The following is a 12,708-nucleotide window of genomic DNA, read 5'->3' as shown; positions in this document are numbered from 1 at the left end:
CAAATTCCAGCTCCATTCAAATAAGTCGCCCCTCTTTAGTCCATTTGGCAACGTCATTATTCCAAGAGAGCATTTTAAAATTATACGAACTGTCGGACACTCGCGGTCGGCTGTGTTGAGCTTTGCTTGAACTCAGCAATTCATTACAAACAAAATAGGAGCTCAATTGGTCCTGACTCTAACTACTGTACCTCGCAAGAAGACATAAAAGGAGCTACATGGTTGGTCTAGATTTTTTCTTTAAGTCTGAATTTGAGCACACATGAGCAAGGTACATTGTTCAGCATGGTTCAGTTCCAAACGTGTGCAGCGAATGCATGTGCAAAAAAAGTCAAAAAAACAGTAGTACGGTATTAGTTCAGGTATGTTCCATTGAAAAGAGATTTAGTCTTGAAGTCCTGCAAGGTCCCTGAGAGCCCAACCTATGAAGTAGGCGGAGGCAGCAGCAATGGCACCGTTGAAGAGCGTGCCGGCGACTGAGAGGCCATAGTTTTGTCCGGCAATCTTGGCCTTTGCCAAACCAAGAATGGCTAGAGCCAAGGCGGAGAGGGCACATGCACCCCAGAATTTGAAGGACTCACTCCTATTAAATGGGAGGAGTATGATGAAAGACAACAGAGGAAAACTCCCGAAGACCAGGAAGGCCACGAAGGTGACGACTCCATTCTTCCATGGCTTCTCCGATTGGTCTGGTGGTAGCATTCCTTTCTCGGCTGTCATCTTCTCGTCCACCAATATGTCCTTGTATTTGGAGAACACCTTCACTACCTAACAGAGTTCACAGCAATAGATTTGGAATTCAATTTATCAGAAAGATTAAAACAAGAAGAAGTAGAAGAAATGCGGACATACGGTGACAGCATCATGAAAATCCATTCCAAGTACTTGATATCTCTGGATCAAGTCTTCTTCCTGCTGTCGTGGGTGGCCATGCTCGTTAGTGATCTCCCACTCAGTCACCAACCTCTCCTTTGCGGCCATATCCCTCTCTGTGCTAGTCGAGACGAAATCTCCAAACCCCATTGATATCCCATCCGCCACTAAATTCGCAATGCCCAACACTAGCACATCCACTGGATTTGGTACAAATGGGAGCCCAGAAAGTCAAAAACAGAACAGAAAAGAGAGAAATCAAAGTTTTCATTTTCTTATTCGTCTTATTATGCAGTAAATTGGATAGAAACCCAAATGCAAGAATGTAATTTGAGATGGAGAAAGAGGAGAGGGGGCTAACCGGAAGAGAGACGACCGGCAGATATGGAAGAGATAAGGGCGAAGCAGGTGACAATGGCGTCCATGCCTGCATACACGATGCTTTTCACACATTCTCCTTTCCATGGTTCTTTCGGTTTTGCTTGTTGCTCTGTCTCAGCATTTTGCAATTGAGATCCATTTTCTGGTTCCTCTTGCGATATGAGCAGGTGGGTAGAAGTGTTGCTATCCATTGGAGTTCTCCGCAAGGCAGCAGGTGAGACAAGATTAACAGAAAAGAGACAGAAAGCAAAGCAGGGGTTGGGATAGTAAAACAGTGAAAAAGGTAAAGAGGAAAGTTTTGGTGTTGCCACGGAAATGAATCCGTTGATACGTGTTCAACAACGACAAGTGTTGCTCTGAGTTATTTTCTTATATCGACATGTGTCCTCAGAATAGGTTGACGTATGCACTAGGATCCTGGGTTCTGGTTCTGGTTCTGTATTTTATTCATGAACAGAATACTACAAATTACAATGGTATTTAAAACCCTCTCTGAGGGTCGGTTCTGGTTCTTCTTGAAAGTGTCAGCACTTTCACTACGATGCCTTCCATGAGACCTTCCCGAAGGGTAGGATATAAGATGACAAATGCTAAGCAATGTGGCAGTGTAACTAACTTCAAAGTATTGTTTCCAGAACGCATTAGTATTTGATGGGCAGGAAAACCTCGAGAACCCAGTATATCTGTTGAATTGCTAATGGGAGTATGACCACTTGAAGAGTTAAAACATGATTAAGAATCTAAAAGACTACCAAATGTACACAGAACACATTTGAATTAGTTAAAGAAAGACCTTAAACAATAAAGACTATTTGTTAGATATCAATATCACAACACAAAATCTTGCAAAAATCTCATTATGTTTTTCTTTTCCATTTTCGGTTGAAAATGGATGAATAATGAAAATCTTCAAAACAAATACAAAATAATGATCAATTTTTGTTCATTAAACTAAAGGTCTCCTTTCTGCATCTTCTTCTGGCTTGCTACTTAGAGGAATCTCTTCTTCTACTGTGGATTTAGAAGAGGATGGCAACTTCTTCTTGTTCTCGGGTAAAAGCTTCAACACAATGCCCATGGATATGAGCAATAGACCCGTCCCATGCTGTTCGGTTAATGGCTTCGTGAATATCAGGTAAGATAACAGTAGTGTCACACCCTTTCTAGCTGTTGTCACCTGTGTTTGACACAGACAAAGAAGCAAGCAGTTCAGAAAAATTTCAATGGCAAAAACCCAGGATCAAATTAAGATTATAAGAGAATCCAAACACACCATTGCTGTTGTAGCAGCCCCAAAAATGGCAATAAGAGACAACACTGAGACTTGACCCACAAAGGTTGCTATTGCTTCAAACACTAGCACCCCATACACATATGGATGCTGCATCAACACAATCAGTCAAACAAACAAACAAACACTTAATTCCCATCATCATGATCAGCAAAGAAGAAAAGAGAACGTCAATTCCTGTCCTCCTCCTATACCTGCCAACATGAATTCCAGGCCCTGAACAACTCCCCAGTCACAACCATGGGAGGAATCAAGAAAGGTAGGCCAACAACAGTTGAGCAAAAGAGCATCTCCATCTGTTCTTGAATACAATGAAACAGGAACAATCATCATAATTTTTCTTTTGTTCACCCCTGGAAGAGTTTGCTTCAAGTTCAAAACACATAAGAAAGAAAAAGTAAGAGGAAAGATGGACCACCTGTGTGGTTTCGGGGTTCATGGTAAAGATTGCTTCCTGGAAATTACCCAGGAAGGAATCCATGACTAAAGCACCAGTCACCATTATAACACCAACAATACTAAAGTTGGGAGAAGTATTAGCATCTGCTAAGGTGAACATGATCAGACCCACTACAAGAAGCAGAGCAGAAAAGTACTCCAGGATCGAGTACTTCCTTCTCAGACCTGGAATGAATGCACCCATTAGCATCACTGGCAGCACCTGTACTTCCACAGCCATACACACAAGAAGTACCCAATTAATCAGAACAAACAGAAAGGCTGGTAACATCTTTATCCAAGTTTAACTTTAGAATGACAAACCTTTGTGGACTTAAACATGATCTGAGCAGGATAATTCAGAAAAGCCAAAGAGCCCTTGGTTAGTCCATGGGATCCCATTAATACAGCCGAGAGTTTCACATAAGTCTTCCATGGATTCACCATCTTCTTGGTGGTGAATCCCTGTAAGTATAACAGTGGCAGATAGACGAAGCCTTGTATAAATGTGAAGTACCAACCATAACTAAAACAAGACCAAACGCCAAAACCCAAAAACATTTAGGATAAGTGATTTACCAAGTGTGGCATAATTGAATTATGCAGAATACAGAAAATTTACAAACCTGAACTGGAGACGGTTGTAGACGTATTCCTGAAAGAGATATAGAATTTATTAGAAATTGATTATTCATGCAAGAAAGTAAAATGAAGCAATTCAATGGAAAAAATGTGGATTAATACGAAAAGCCAACAACAAAATCGAGCTCTCATAAATCAGACGCAGAATGTTCAGCGACTTTAACGAGGCAACTGAAGAAATATTGAAAAACATTGCATGTGAAACAAACCTCACAGATGCCATTAACGAGGTAACCGAAGAAAAAACCCGAAGAACAGAGAAGGAACTGCTTCCACTTGGGTTTATCAGAGAGAGAAATCTTAAACAGTGAGCGAGATTGCTGTTCGATTTTCATCCCTCTTTAGTTTTTACTGCTAGAAAGCCAAATCTATCGAAGACCCAAAAGAGACCCTATTAAATCATGTCAAAAGGTGATGGAATTAGGATCGGAGTTTCTTCTAAGGTGGGTGAAGTTCCTTATGCTTCCCCTGCATGTCCAACCATAGAGGAAAAGCGCATTGTTCTATTTAAAGAACAAGAAAAGCATCTGAAGAAACTAGACACCAAGTATCTAAAAAGAGATAAAGACGTAATGCTTTTTCCTGCAAATATCGATTTCATGCTTTGTATAGACTGATCTGATTTATACCCAGAAGCTGAAAATAGATGAAGAGAGAGGGAGAGAGAGAATTTGGTCTTTTTGATCCCACTGCGAGTGAATATAGGAACTGTAGAGTTGAGGAGTAGCAGCAAAAGAAAAATGACTGGTTCGCACGGAAAATTGAGGAGGACCTTGACTGTGAAACAGATTAGTGGCGAAATTTCATCGTCTCTGTCACCAAAAAAGAAAAGAAATTTATTTCTTCTCAGATTTGATTATCAGTATCCTTCAACATTTATATTGTTTATTATTTATGATTTATGATAAAAATAATTAGATCCAATTTTCCTTAAAGGGTACTGATTCTTCTATCCTACGAAGGGGAAAAAACCCAGACAAGACCATTATATCAAATTTCTTAGGAATAGGAAAAAAATTCTATTTCTCGTTATGCGAGACGATGGATTGGTGATCCGATGTGCCCATGAGATCTTCAATAGCAACTGCGTCTCCTTCACGGATATGATTAAGTGCAGATTTGGTCAAACAGGGAATTCCATTGCTCGAGAGAAATGGAGCGAAACGGTTTTATTTTATTTTCTTTCCTTTGCAACGATGACACGTGGTGGTCAAGACTAATTGGATCCAATGAAAGTGGGACCCACGAGAAACCGTCAAACAAGTAAAAGTATATTTGACACGTCATAATCTCGAAAGTACGAAATTACATCTTTTAACCTTTATTATATATTTCATCAAGAAGATATCCATCTACACGTCAGGCTCATGGGGTTGGTCAACTTGATCAATTGCCACGTTGCCAAGAACTTTCCATTGTGAAGGTACAAGTGGCAAATTGTTAATGAATGTCGTTAAAGACTACCAAAAACAACGTCCCTGCTTTTAAGCTTTTGATGCACGCGTGGTGTTATGTGGCGACAAGTGGCTTTGTTGAAGAAAAGTTGGTAACAAAGTAAAGAGGGAGTGAGTCAATGTAGATTTGGTTGAATGGTAAAAATATATATTTTTAGGGACTCACCCACCACAGCCAGGATGTGCGATGCGGGTCGAACACCGGTTTATAAAAAAATCGGAGTTAGCAAAAAAAAAAATACATGCTTTTCAGTGGAGAGGTCTTGGGTTCGACCCTTTCGGCATTTCATTTCAAGTATTAAAAAAGAACCAGTACAAAACAAAAAAAAATAATATTTTACATATTACACAATATAATGGGTGAAATTAAAGACAATTCATTACTGTAAATTACATAACATTACTTGAAAAATTACAAGTTATTTACGGAAAATTTTGCTGATAAATAATAGGAAAAATTATCTAAATGTAAATACATTCGTTTTTTATACGTTGAAAGGTTTTTTATTTTAGAAATTTACAAAATCAAACCCTGAATCCTTTCTCGCATCTGCTCGACTGCTTCAAGCAGATGCTTCACCGTCAAGAATCCTTGAGCGTGTGGTCTCTATAAAACCCTATTGAACACTATCGTCTTTCTTTTGGTTTAGCATTCTCAACCTCATTCATTAGTACAAAGAGGACGACGAAGAAGAAACAGAAAAAGAAAGAGAGCCCTAGAACAAAACTCATCCAACACGAATCTACTCGCATTCAAAACTTCGAAGAAGTCACCCAATGAGATGCCTTCTTTCGTTTCCTTACCAGAAGCAAAGAATTCCTCTCCAAACACCCCGAGCATGTACTCTACCTCAATGACGTTGGCAAGCTCTATTGTGAACTAGGGTTCCTCGGCACCGCAAAGTCATTCGCTCTATTGAACGACATCCATTGATCTTCAAAACTTATCGTCACACAGATGGTAAAATGTGGTTTGGTTTCAGCGATCTGATGGAAGATCTGCCTGAGGAGGAGAAGTCCACTATGGATCAAATGGAGGAAGTTAGGGTTACTAAAGTCCGTGAGCTTCTCGTCTCGTGATGTCAGCGAATAAATGAATTTTACTGAGTAAGATTTATCACTGTGGACTTTTATTTGGGATTTCCAAAAATTTTAGAGACCGTGTTTCTAAGTATCTAGTTTATTAATCTCCAGTTGCTGCAAGCCTAGCATTCCCATCTGGTCGAAATCCCCTGGTCTGTTGCCGCACCGTCAGATCTATTAGAGGTTTTGACCGAAGAGGTTTTCATCGTGGTCGTGACTAAAAGATCGGACGAACCTCATTCAAAAAAAAAAAAAAGCTCTAGATTATTTCAAACGGAGTTTCGATGGAGAGAAGGATTCAAGGTTTGATTTTGTGAATTGTCTAATAGAGGTTTTCCTTGGAAGGTCGTGACAAAAAAAATGTACATTCATACACCTGTATTTTAATCCCAATTGTTGGATATTTTTTTCGTAAGCAGGGTGAAATCGGGACCATTGGTGACAGCCAAACGCGACTGCCGCAAATAAAAATCCCAAGCATAGACACCACTTTAGCTGAGATCCAGGCCAGTTTGGACAAGTAATCATGTGGCAGTCTTTTGCCATTGCTAACCTGTCTTGGGGAGAGGCCCAATACTTAATTATATGGGCTTCTTTTTCCTATTTGTTGCGTTGTCCATGTCATCCTTCAACTTGGACCCAAACTCATAATGGACCTTGAGCCTTTACACTCCCCTCAAGAAAACTTTCTTCATTTTAAGCAATTACCCCCATTTTGTATTGACATACATCTAGGGATGTAAATGGATAACTAAAATTCACTTTCAAATTCGCATCCGCATCCGTTTAGGAGTATCTGAATCCGTCCATTACTAATAGGATGCGGATATGGTATACCTCTTTCTAACAAGTTATTATCCGATAAAATTATTAGATTAAGTTATTTATTTTGATTTGTTTTTCTTATTTTATATATTTTTTACTTGAGAAATGTGAATAAATTTTCTAGATTTTCTATTAAAATAATTACCAAAATTGTTAAAATTTTAAATTTCAAACCTAACTCTCACAAATAAAGTGGTAAAGATGTTACTAGGTAAACAAAAATTTTTATTCAATCTGTATTCATTGCCATTTAGAATAATCTATTCAAAAAAATAACTATCAGATTATCATTTGAATCCGTCCAAATATAATAAGATGTGGACATAGTATTACCACTATCCTATCATTTTACACCCCTACATACATCCGCCGCACAACGCGCCCTTCACCAGGTGAACTGCAAGGATGAGCCGACCGGGAGGCAAGTCACCCCGACGATCTAGTAGGAATCCGACTAAGGAAGATAAGAAAGAATGAACAAAATAATACGAATAGTGAAGTTCTATTCAGCGATCTTCCTGTGCTCCCTACCTTTATAGATCCAAAGAGTTGGGTGGAACTCAAACCTAGTAAGTCGGTGGTAATGCGAATTTTAGTGATTGAGTACCACTTGAATACGAATAGTTGAATTCTATTGGAATGCTATTCTTCTTGGAGTACAATTCACTATTTTACCGACCTCACTTGGTCTAGTTTGGATTTACCCGACCTGATGGGTCTAGTTCGGATTTGTCCGACCTGATGGGTCTACCCGATCCAATGGATCATTCCGACCTGGTTTGGATTAACCCGAACTGGTTTAGACCAGTTCATATTTTCCCTTATCACATCCCATGTTGAGAATGACAGTATCCATTGTTGTAAACTCACTCAGCCCAAATGTTTCTTTTGTTTGATAACATGGTCTTTAGAGTACTATATCCTTGGCGTTGAGGGCTCTTCACTACTTCTAGTGAAAGTTGAGTCTTTCAACTTTGGTATGACCCTTTGGGAACTTAGATTCAATAATTACAAAGAGTTCAATCACGACCTGCTATTGAATAAAGGGTTTGATTCTTAAGCATAGTTTGGTCGATCTTCCAATAACCAAAATATGTTGCTTTTAGTTTGCTAATGTGGGTGATGCTTCATCAACTGAGAAGAGCTCATTGGGTCTTTAACCCAGTGTGTGGAAATAGAAACCCACTTCATTGCCAAAGGCTGTTTGTTTATTGGTAAAATCCAGGCAAGGGAAATCCTCTTAAATCAGTGATTCAGTATTTAAAAAAAAAAAAAAAAAAAGTCAAAAGAATTCATACTGTTCAAATAAGCTTGACATGACCTACACGGCAGGCATGTACAGTAGTACCAAAACTTCCTAGCTAGCAGTAGTAGGGCCGGAACAGACCCTGCCGCAGCTGCAGTCTTTAGCGAGGCACGAGTTGCTGCCCCTCGAGTTTTCTCCCTTCCCAAACAAGGTGCCTGCTGCACAGGTTCTCTTCACTCTCGCTGCTTGTCATGTCGAAAGTGCTCTGCTTGGATTCTGCAGCATCTTGTCTCCAGCCTCGAGGTGGTTTGGTCATTTCAACTCCTATTTCAAATGACGAGAACCACCTTGAGTTTGTATCAATCAGAAAACCTTCAGTTCATCCTCTAATGATGAACTGGTGCGGTCATCGATTGAAAACTTAAGATTGGAAGCTCTCTTAAGAGAAGAGATCAACCAACAGTTCATCTACCAAAGTACCCAACACCCCAGACTCTATTTCCGCTACAATTTCGCCTTGTTCTTCGTCAAACTTCCTCCACTTCCCTCTTTCACTCTCCATTTCTGTTACATATGTCTCCCTTCTGTATTCCAACCCCAAAGCCATCGGTTTCTCTTCCCGTACCCAATCCATTGCTACCTTCACTACCTCCTTTGAATCATATCCATCAACTTCTGCTACTGTGGCTGTCCCTATGGTTTTCATTTGATTAGGTCTTCCCATGGTTATTTCCTTGAAAAAATCCAGCAATAAACCATCCAGATTCCCTGTTGTCCAAGAGATTGTTGTTTTCATAATGTTAAGCAACTCAACTGCCCTATCTTCTGCTACCTTTGCCTCGCATCCTTGCTCATCTTCACCTTCTTGGGAGACTTGTAAGCCATCATGGGAGCTCTCAGTAGAAACATCCCCCTCCAGCAATGCGATCCTCTTGTCAAGGTCCACGGGTTCCAGTTCAGCAAGGCTTTCAAACCTTCGGATCTTCAGCATTAGCTTACGCCTCGTCCCTGTTCAAAAATTGTATCATTAATACCAAACTCATTGAATCCTAACTCTTTGATGAAAGATAAGAATTTGATGAGCTATGAGACATACTCTCAACGTTGGCAAGGCTCTGGTGGATTGACGATGGCGTCTCTGTCTCTCCATCATCTGGAAAATCAAGTATTGAAACTGGGCTAAACTGCTCTTTTTCCTCGCGTGGAGTGTCTCCCTGAAACCAAAATAGTAGAGAACCGTTAGAACTTCAAAAAGTTTCAAATGAAACTAAAATTGCAGAAATAGTTTTAGATTTTTCTTTCTTTCGGTGGAAGAAATAGTTTTAGATTAGATTACATGCTTCAATGCTTCGTTTCAACTTTCAACCCTATTTTTTTTCAGTCTCCGTTGTCCCAATAGTGGTCCAACGTTCATATAAAATACCCTTAATTGATCCACCAACTCATTTTAATTAGAAGCTTCAGAGCAACTGAACAGGAAAAAAATAATGCAATTTTGAAAACGCAAGAAAGCGACTCAGGTCAATACTGTCAAATGGAGTAAAAGATTACGTCCCAGGTGTATTTGACTTATTTCTAGCAGGGATAATGTGTTTTTCTCTGCAACCTCAGATTCGAATCCAACTAGCCATATTAAACTCTTGACCTGGATCTGACGGTTCTAGAGAAACACGTCACATGGGCGTTCTCACAGATGAGAAACGAGGAGAAAAGATTCAAGCAGCGGTGAATCCCATGAGCGATAGATTAGGGAGGGTCAAAGGAGTAATAGAAAACAATGCGATAATATATTAGCAGAAAGCTAATCTTACGAATTCGAATCTCTGAATCTCCGAATCCCCGTTCCACTTGTATATTTTAATTCATTTTTCTTCTAGGTTTGTCTTAAACCAGCAGAGGAAGCAACGGCGTACGGGAGAAATCAAGAACCTTATAAATTTAATTGAAAATTCCACCATTTGGACAAAATCATTAAAAAAATTCCACCAGACTACTTAACCCACCGACAAAGATGATTCAAACACACAGGAAAATGTGACTGTAAATTCAACTGAAGCAAAATTGAAGGCAACAAAATGAAAACTAATGAATTTCTGGAGCGTCGGCAGATGGAACAATGCAGATCGAATCTGAAGCTGAAAGCTTATGATTGTATGAACCACCCATTTTGAAGAAACCCTAACCAACAGACAGATAATAGTGTATCGTATTAATGAGAAGCATTAAATGAGTAGCCGGAAGCTTACCTTTGTGTCTGCAGAGTTAGTCGTTGTCTCCATGGAATCCTCACGGATCGCATTGTGTCCTTCGTTGGTCGTCGCTTTCTTGTCTATGGAGCATTCTTTAATGACCTCCTCACCTTCGTTTTCACCGGAATAATCAGAACTACCACCAGATGAGTGTGAATATTCCGACGTGAAATCACTACCAGACCAACTGTTACTCTTGCTATTGCTGCTGCTTATACTAGAGTCAGTGGTGATGGTAGTTGTGTCACCATCAGAGGCGGAGATGGTACTGATTTGAAGAGGAGAGGGAGAGAAGTCCAAAGCTACCTGCTGCTGCTTCTCTTCGATTAAATCCCTAAACGATTTCCATCTTATGATGTCCTTAATCATCACTTTCACCTTGATCTCTTTGATATTGTAGTTTTCCACTACAACCCTTTTCTTCCAGAAACTCCTCCTCAGCCTCCTTGAAAGGCTTCTTGGGAGGATTCCCTGTTTCTTCTGGGTGCTTTGTGGTTGCGACAGAGCCTTTGTGGAGGAAAATGGGAGATGTTTGACCACCTTAGTCACAAACTCTGATGCTTTGTGGAATGCAGTGATCGTCCTGGAAGCCGCTTTGGAACGGCTTCTCATTAGTCTTCCAGAGTGATTTGAATCTCTTGGTTTGAGATCCATTTCCACCAGATTTGGAACAGTTGAACAACATGCGCGTCGAGGAAAAGAACGGAAGCCATTAGATGAACATGAGCTCAAATCGTCCATAAGAAGATCTTTCAGCATCTGAGGCCTCCGTTCGACTGGGAACGGTTTCCTCCTTCTCGATTCGCTCCCTGGACCAGAACTCAAGTTAGCCATTGCTTTGGGAAACAGTGTTTGGATCTGGAATGTGGAGAAGAAGGCGAGGCGAAATAGACAACTAAGGGAGGGCAGAGACAGAAATATGGAGTGGGTAACAACTAACAAAGGCTGAACCCTGAAAACCTGACACTAGCTATCTTCTTGAAGATTGGTAAGATTTTGCAGAGAGCATTTAAGTTAAGAACGATTGGCTGTGAAACTGTGAGAAAGGGAAGACCATAAAGCCACCATCAATTCAGTTGCAGGAGCTTCAGAACCACTGTTGTAAACTTAGCAGCTTTACTGATTTGGCATCAAATGCAAAGAAAAGAAAAAAAAAGCAAAGAGAGCAAAGGAACAGCATGAGCAAACAAAGAGATGGAAGGATTGAGTGAGTGTAGTAGTTGGAGTTGGAGTGAGTGAGTGAAGTAGTTTGAAAATTTAAAGAAGGGATATATATAAATATAAAGGGAAAAGTTTAAAATGCAAATGGCTAAACAAGAAAGAGAGAGGTAGCTTCTGAGGGTGAAGATCTCCAGGTATTCCAGGTAAGAAACCCGGCTAAAGCCACGGAAGAGGAGAGAGAGAAAACAGAAACGAAGAACAGCAGGGATGGAGAGACGCACGAGCGCGGATGCTTCTTGTTAGGGTTTGAATATTAACCGAAGACAACAACAGTTGCAACGCCGGATTAGGTGGAGATCCGTTTCTTGGACTCGTGCAATACCGGCATGTCTCTTTGCGGAGACACCTAGTTGACCTAATTACTGATATTTATTTTTCCTTCCAACCAGGGCTTGCACACGTGTGTGGCTGAACTGTCTTTAACTTCCAGCGTCAGAATGGAATCTCAGACTCCACGATCGTGCCATCATTACTCTCTCATCCTTGTTCATTAATTTAGAATCTGTTTTTAAAACAAGACAATACTTATTTCACTTTCTGATGCCAATCTAATGGTCTAGATCATATCAGATGTGAGTTATAGAGAAATCATTGCAACTACACAAGAAGCCCAGATAAGAATTGGATAATAATTTGAATATAATTGATTTTCGATATGATTCGCGATTCGGAGCAGCGACATCGCATGGGCCTGGCGGGCCAGGCCCTGCATGCATGCGCAATTGCGCATTGCGCAGATCGTTCAGTAATGATAATTTTCCAATTTACACTTTCGAGAACCTCGAGTCTCCGGTTATTATAAAAGTATAAAGAAGCTTGAAATTATCTTCATAGGGCCCCTCCCGCCTGTAATAAAAACAAATACACGTGGCAAGATGTATAAGATCTCTACTAGGCATTAGGGTACTATAAAAAAAATTCGTCATGTATGGCGTTTGGAGATTGAAAATTAACAATAAAATTAAGCTTGAAAATTTGTTCCAAACATGTTTCTATTCTCCCGAG

At 40.1% G+C, this 12,708-nt stretch overlaps 3 protein-coding genes across 3 annotated transcripts; all 3 read right to left on the bottom strand.

Moving 5' to 3' along the window:
* Positions 1-111: 111 nt before the first annotated feature.
* On the bottom strand, positions 112-1,631 carry LOC149013625 (uncharacterized). The gene is made up of 3 exons (XM_089158844.1): positions 1,235-1,631; positions 853-1,073; positions 112-768 (listed from the first exon to the last, which is right to left on the bottom strand). Exons 1-3 carry the CDS (start codon positions 1,443-1,445, stop codon positions 385-387), a joined length of 816 nt encoding a protein of 271 aa, XP_089014970.1. The 5' UTR covers positions 1,446-1,631; the 3' UTR covers positions 112-384.
* A 543-nt stretch (positions 1,632-2,174) lies between these two features.
* LOC149013624 (UDP-galactose/UDP-glucose transporter 2-like) lies at positions 2,175-4,455 on the bottom strand. Its single transcript, XM_089159174.1, has 7 exons — positions 3,835-4,455; positions 3,610-3,638; positions 3,308-3,509; positions 2,964-3,206; positions 2,740-2,841; positions 2,528-2,635; positions 2,175-2,431 (listed from the first exon to the last, which is right to left on the bottom strand). The coding sequence occupies exons 1-7, from the start codon at positions 3,958-3,960 to the stop codon at positions 2,201-2,203; spliced, it is 1,041 nt and encodes a 346-aa protein (XP_089015300.1). The 5' UTR covers positions 3,961-4,455; the 3' UTR covers positions 2,175-2,200.
* Positions 4,456-8,285: 3,830 nt separating this feature from the next.
* Positions 8,286-11,897, bottom strand: LOC149013623 (uncharacterized). Its single transcript, XM_089158875.1, has 3 exons — positions 10,480-11,897; positions 9,330-9,447; positions 8,286-9,241 (listed from the first exon to the last, which is right to left on the bottom strand). Exons 1-3 carry the CDS (start codon positions 11,314-11,316, stop codon positions 8,673-8,675), a joined length of 1,524 nt encoding a protein of 507 aa, XP_089015001.1. The 5' UTR covers positions 11,317-11,897; the 3' UTR covers positions 8,286-8,672.
* Between the last annotated feature and the right edge of the window lie 811 nt (positions 11,898-12,708).

Source organism: Hakea prostrata, chromosome 6 (genome assembly GCF_041222555.1).
Source record: "Hakea prostrata isolate BN-2017 chromosome 6, UWA_Hpros_2, whole genome shotgun sequence".
In the NCBI taxonomy this organism is placed as follows: domain Eukaryota; kingdom Viridiplantae; phylum Streptophyta; class Magnoliopsida; order Proteales; family Proteaceae; genus Hakea; species Hakea prostrata.
Note: the sequence above shows the minus strand (reverse complement) of the source record. Positions and strands in the feature narration are given on the sequence as shown.

Excerpts from the sequence above, each read along its gene's own strand:
- LOC149013624 (XM_089159174.1), bottom strand. The coding sequence starts at position 3,960 with ATGAAAATCGAACAGCAATCTCGCTCACTGTTTAAGATTTCTCTCTCT. Across the intron at positions 3,207-3,307 it reads TCATGTTTAAGTCCACAAAG|GTGCTGCCAGTGATGCTAAT; the intron begins GTTTGTCATTCT and ends GTGGAAGTACAG. Across the intron at positions 2,842-2,963 it reads TGAACCCCGAAACCACACAG|ATGGAGATGCTCTTTTGCTC; the intron begins GTGGTCCATCTT and ends ATTCAAGAACAG.
- LOC149013623 (XM_089158875.1), bottom strand. The coding sequence starts at position 11,316 with ATGGCTAACTTGAGTTCTGGTCCAGGGAGCGAATCGAGAAGGAGGAAA. Across the intron at positions 9,448-10,479 it reads CTAACTCTGCAGACACAAAG|GGAGACACTCCACGCGAGGA; the intron begins GTAAGCTTCCGG and ends TTTTGGTTTCAG. Across the intron at positions 9,242-9,329 it reads GAGCCTTGCCAACGTTGAGA|GGACGAGGCGTAAGCTAATG; the intron begins GTATGTCTCATA and ends ATTTTTGAACAG.
- LOC149013625 (XM_089158844.1), bottom strand. The coding sequence starts at position 1,445 with ATGGATAGCAACACTTCTACCCACCTGCTCATATCGCAAGAGGAACCA. Across the intron at positions 1,074-1,234 it reads TGCCGGTCGTCTCTCTTCCG|TGGATGTGCTAGTGTTGGGC; the intron begins GTTAGCCCCCTC and ends TACCAAATCCAG. Across the intron at positions 769-852 it reads ATTTTCATGATGCTGTCACC|GTAGTGAAGGTGTTCTCCAA; the intron begins GTATGTCCGCAT and ends GAACTCTGTTAG.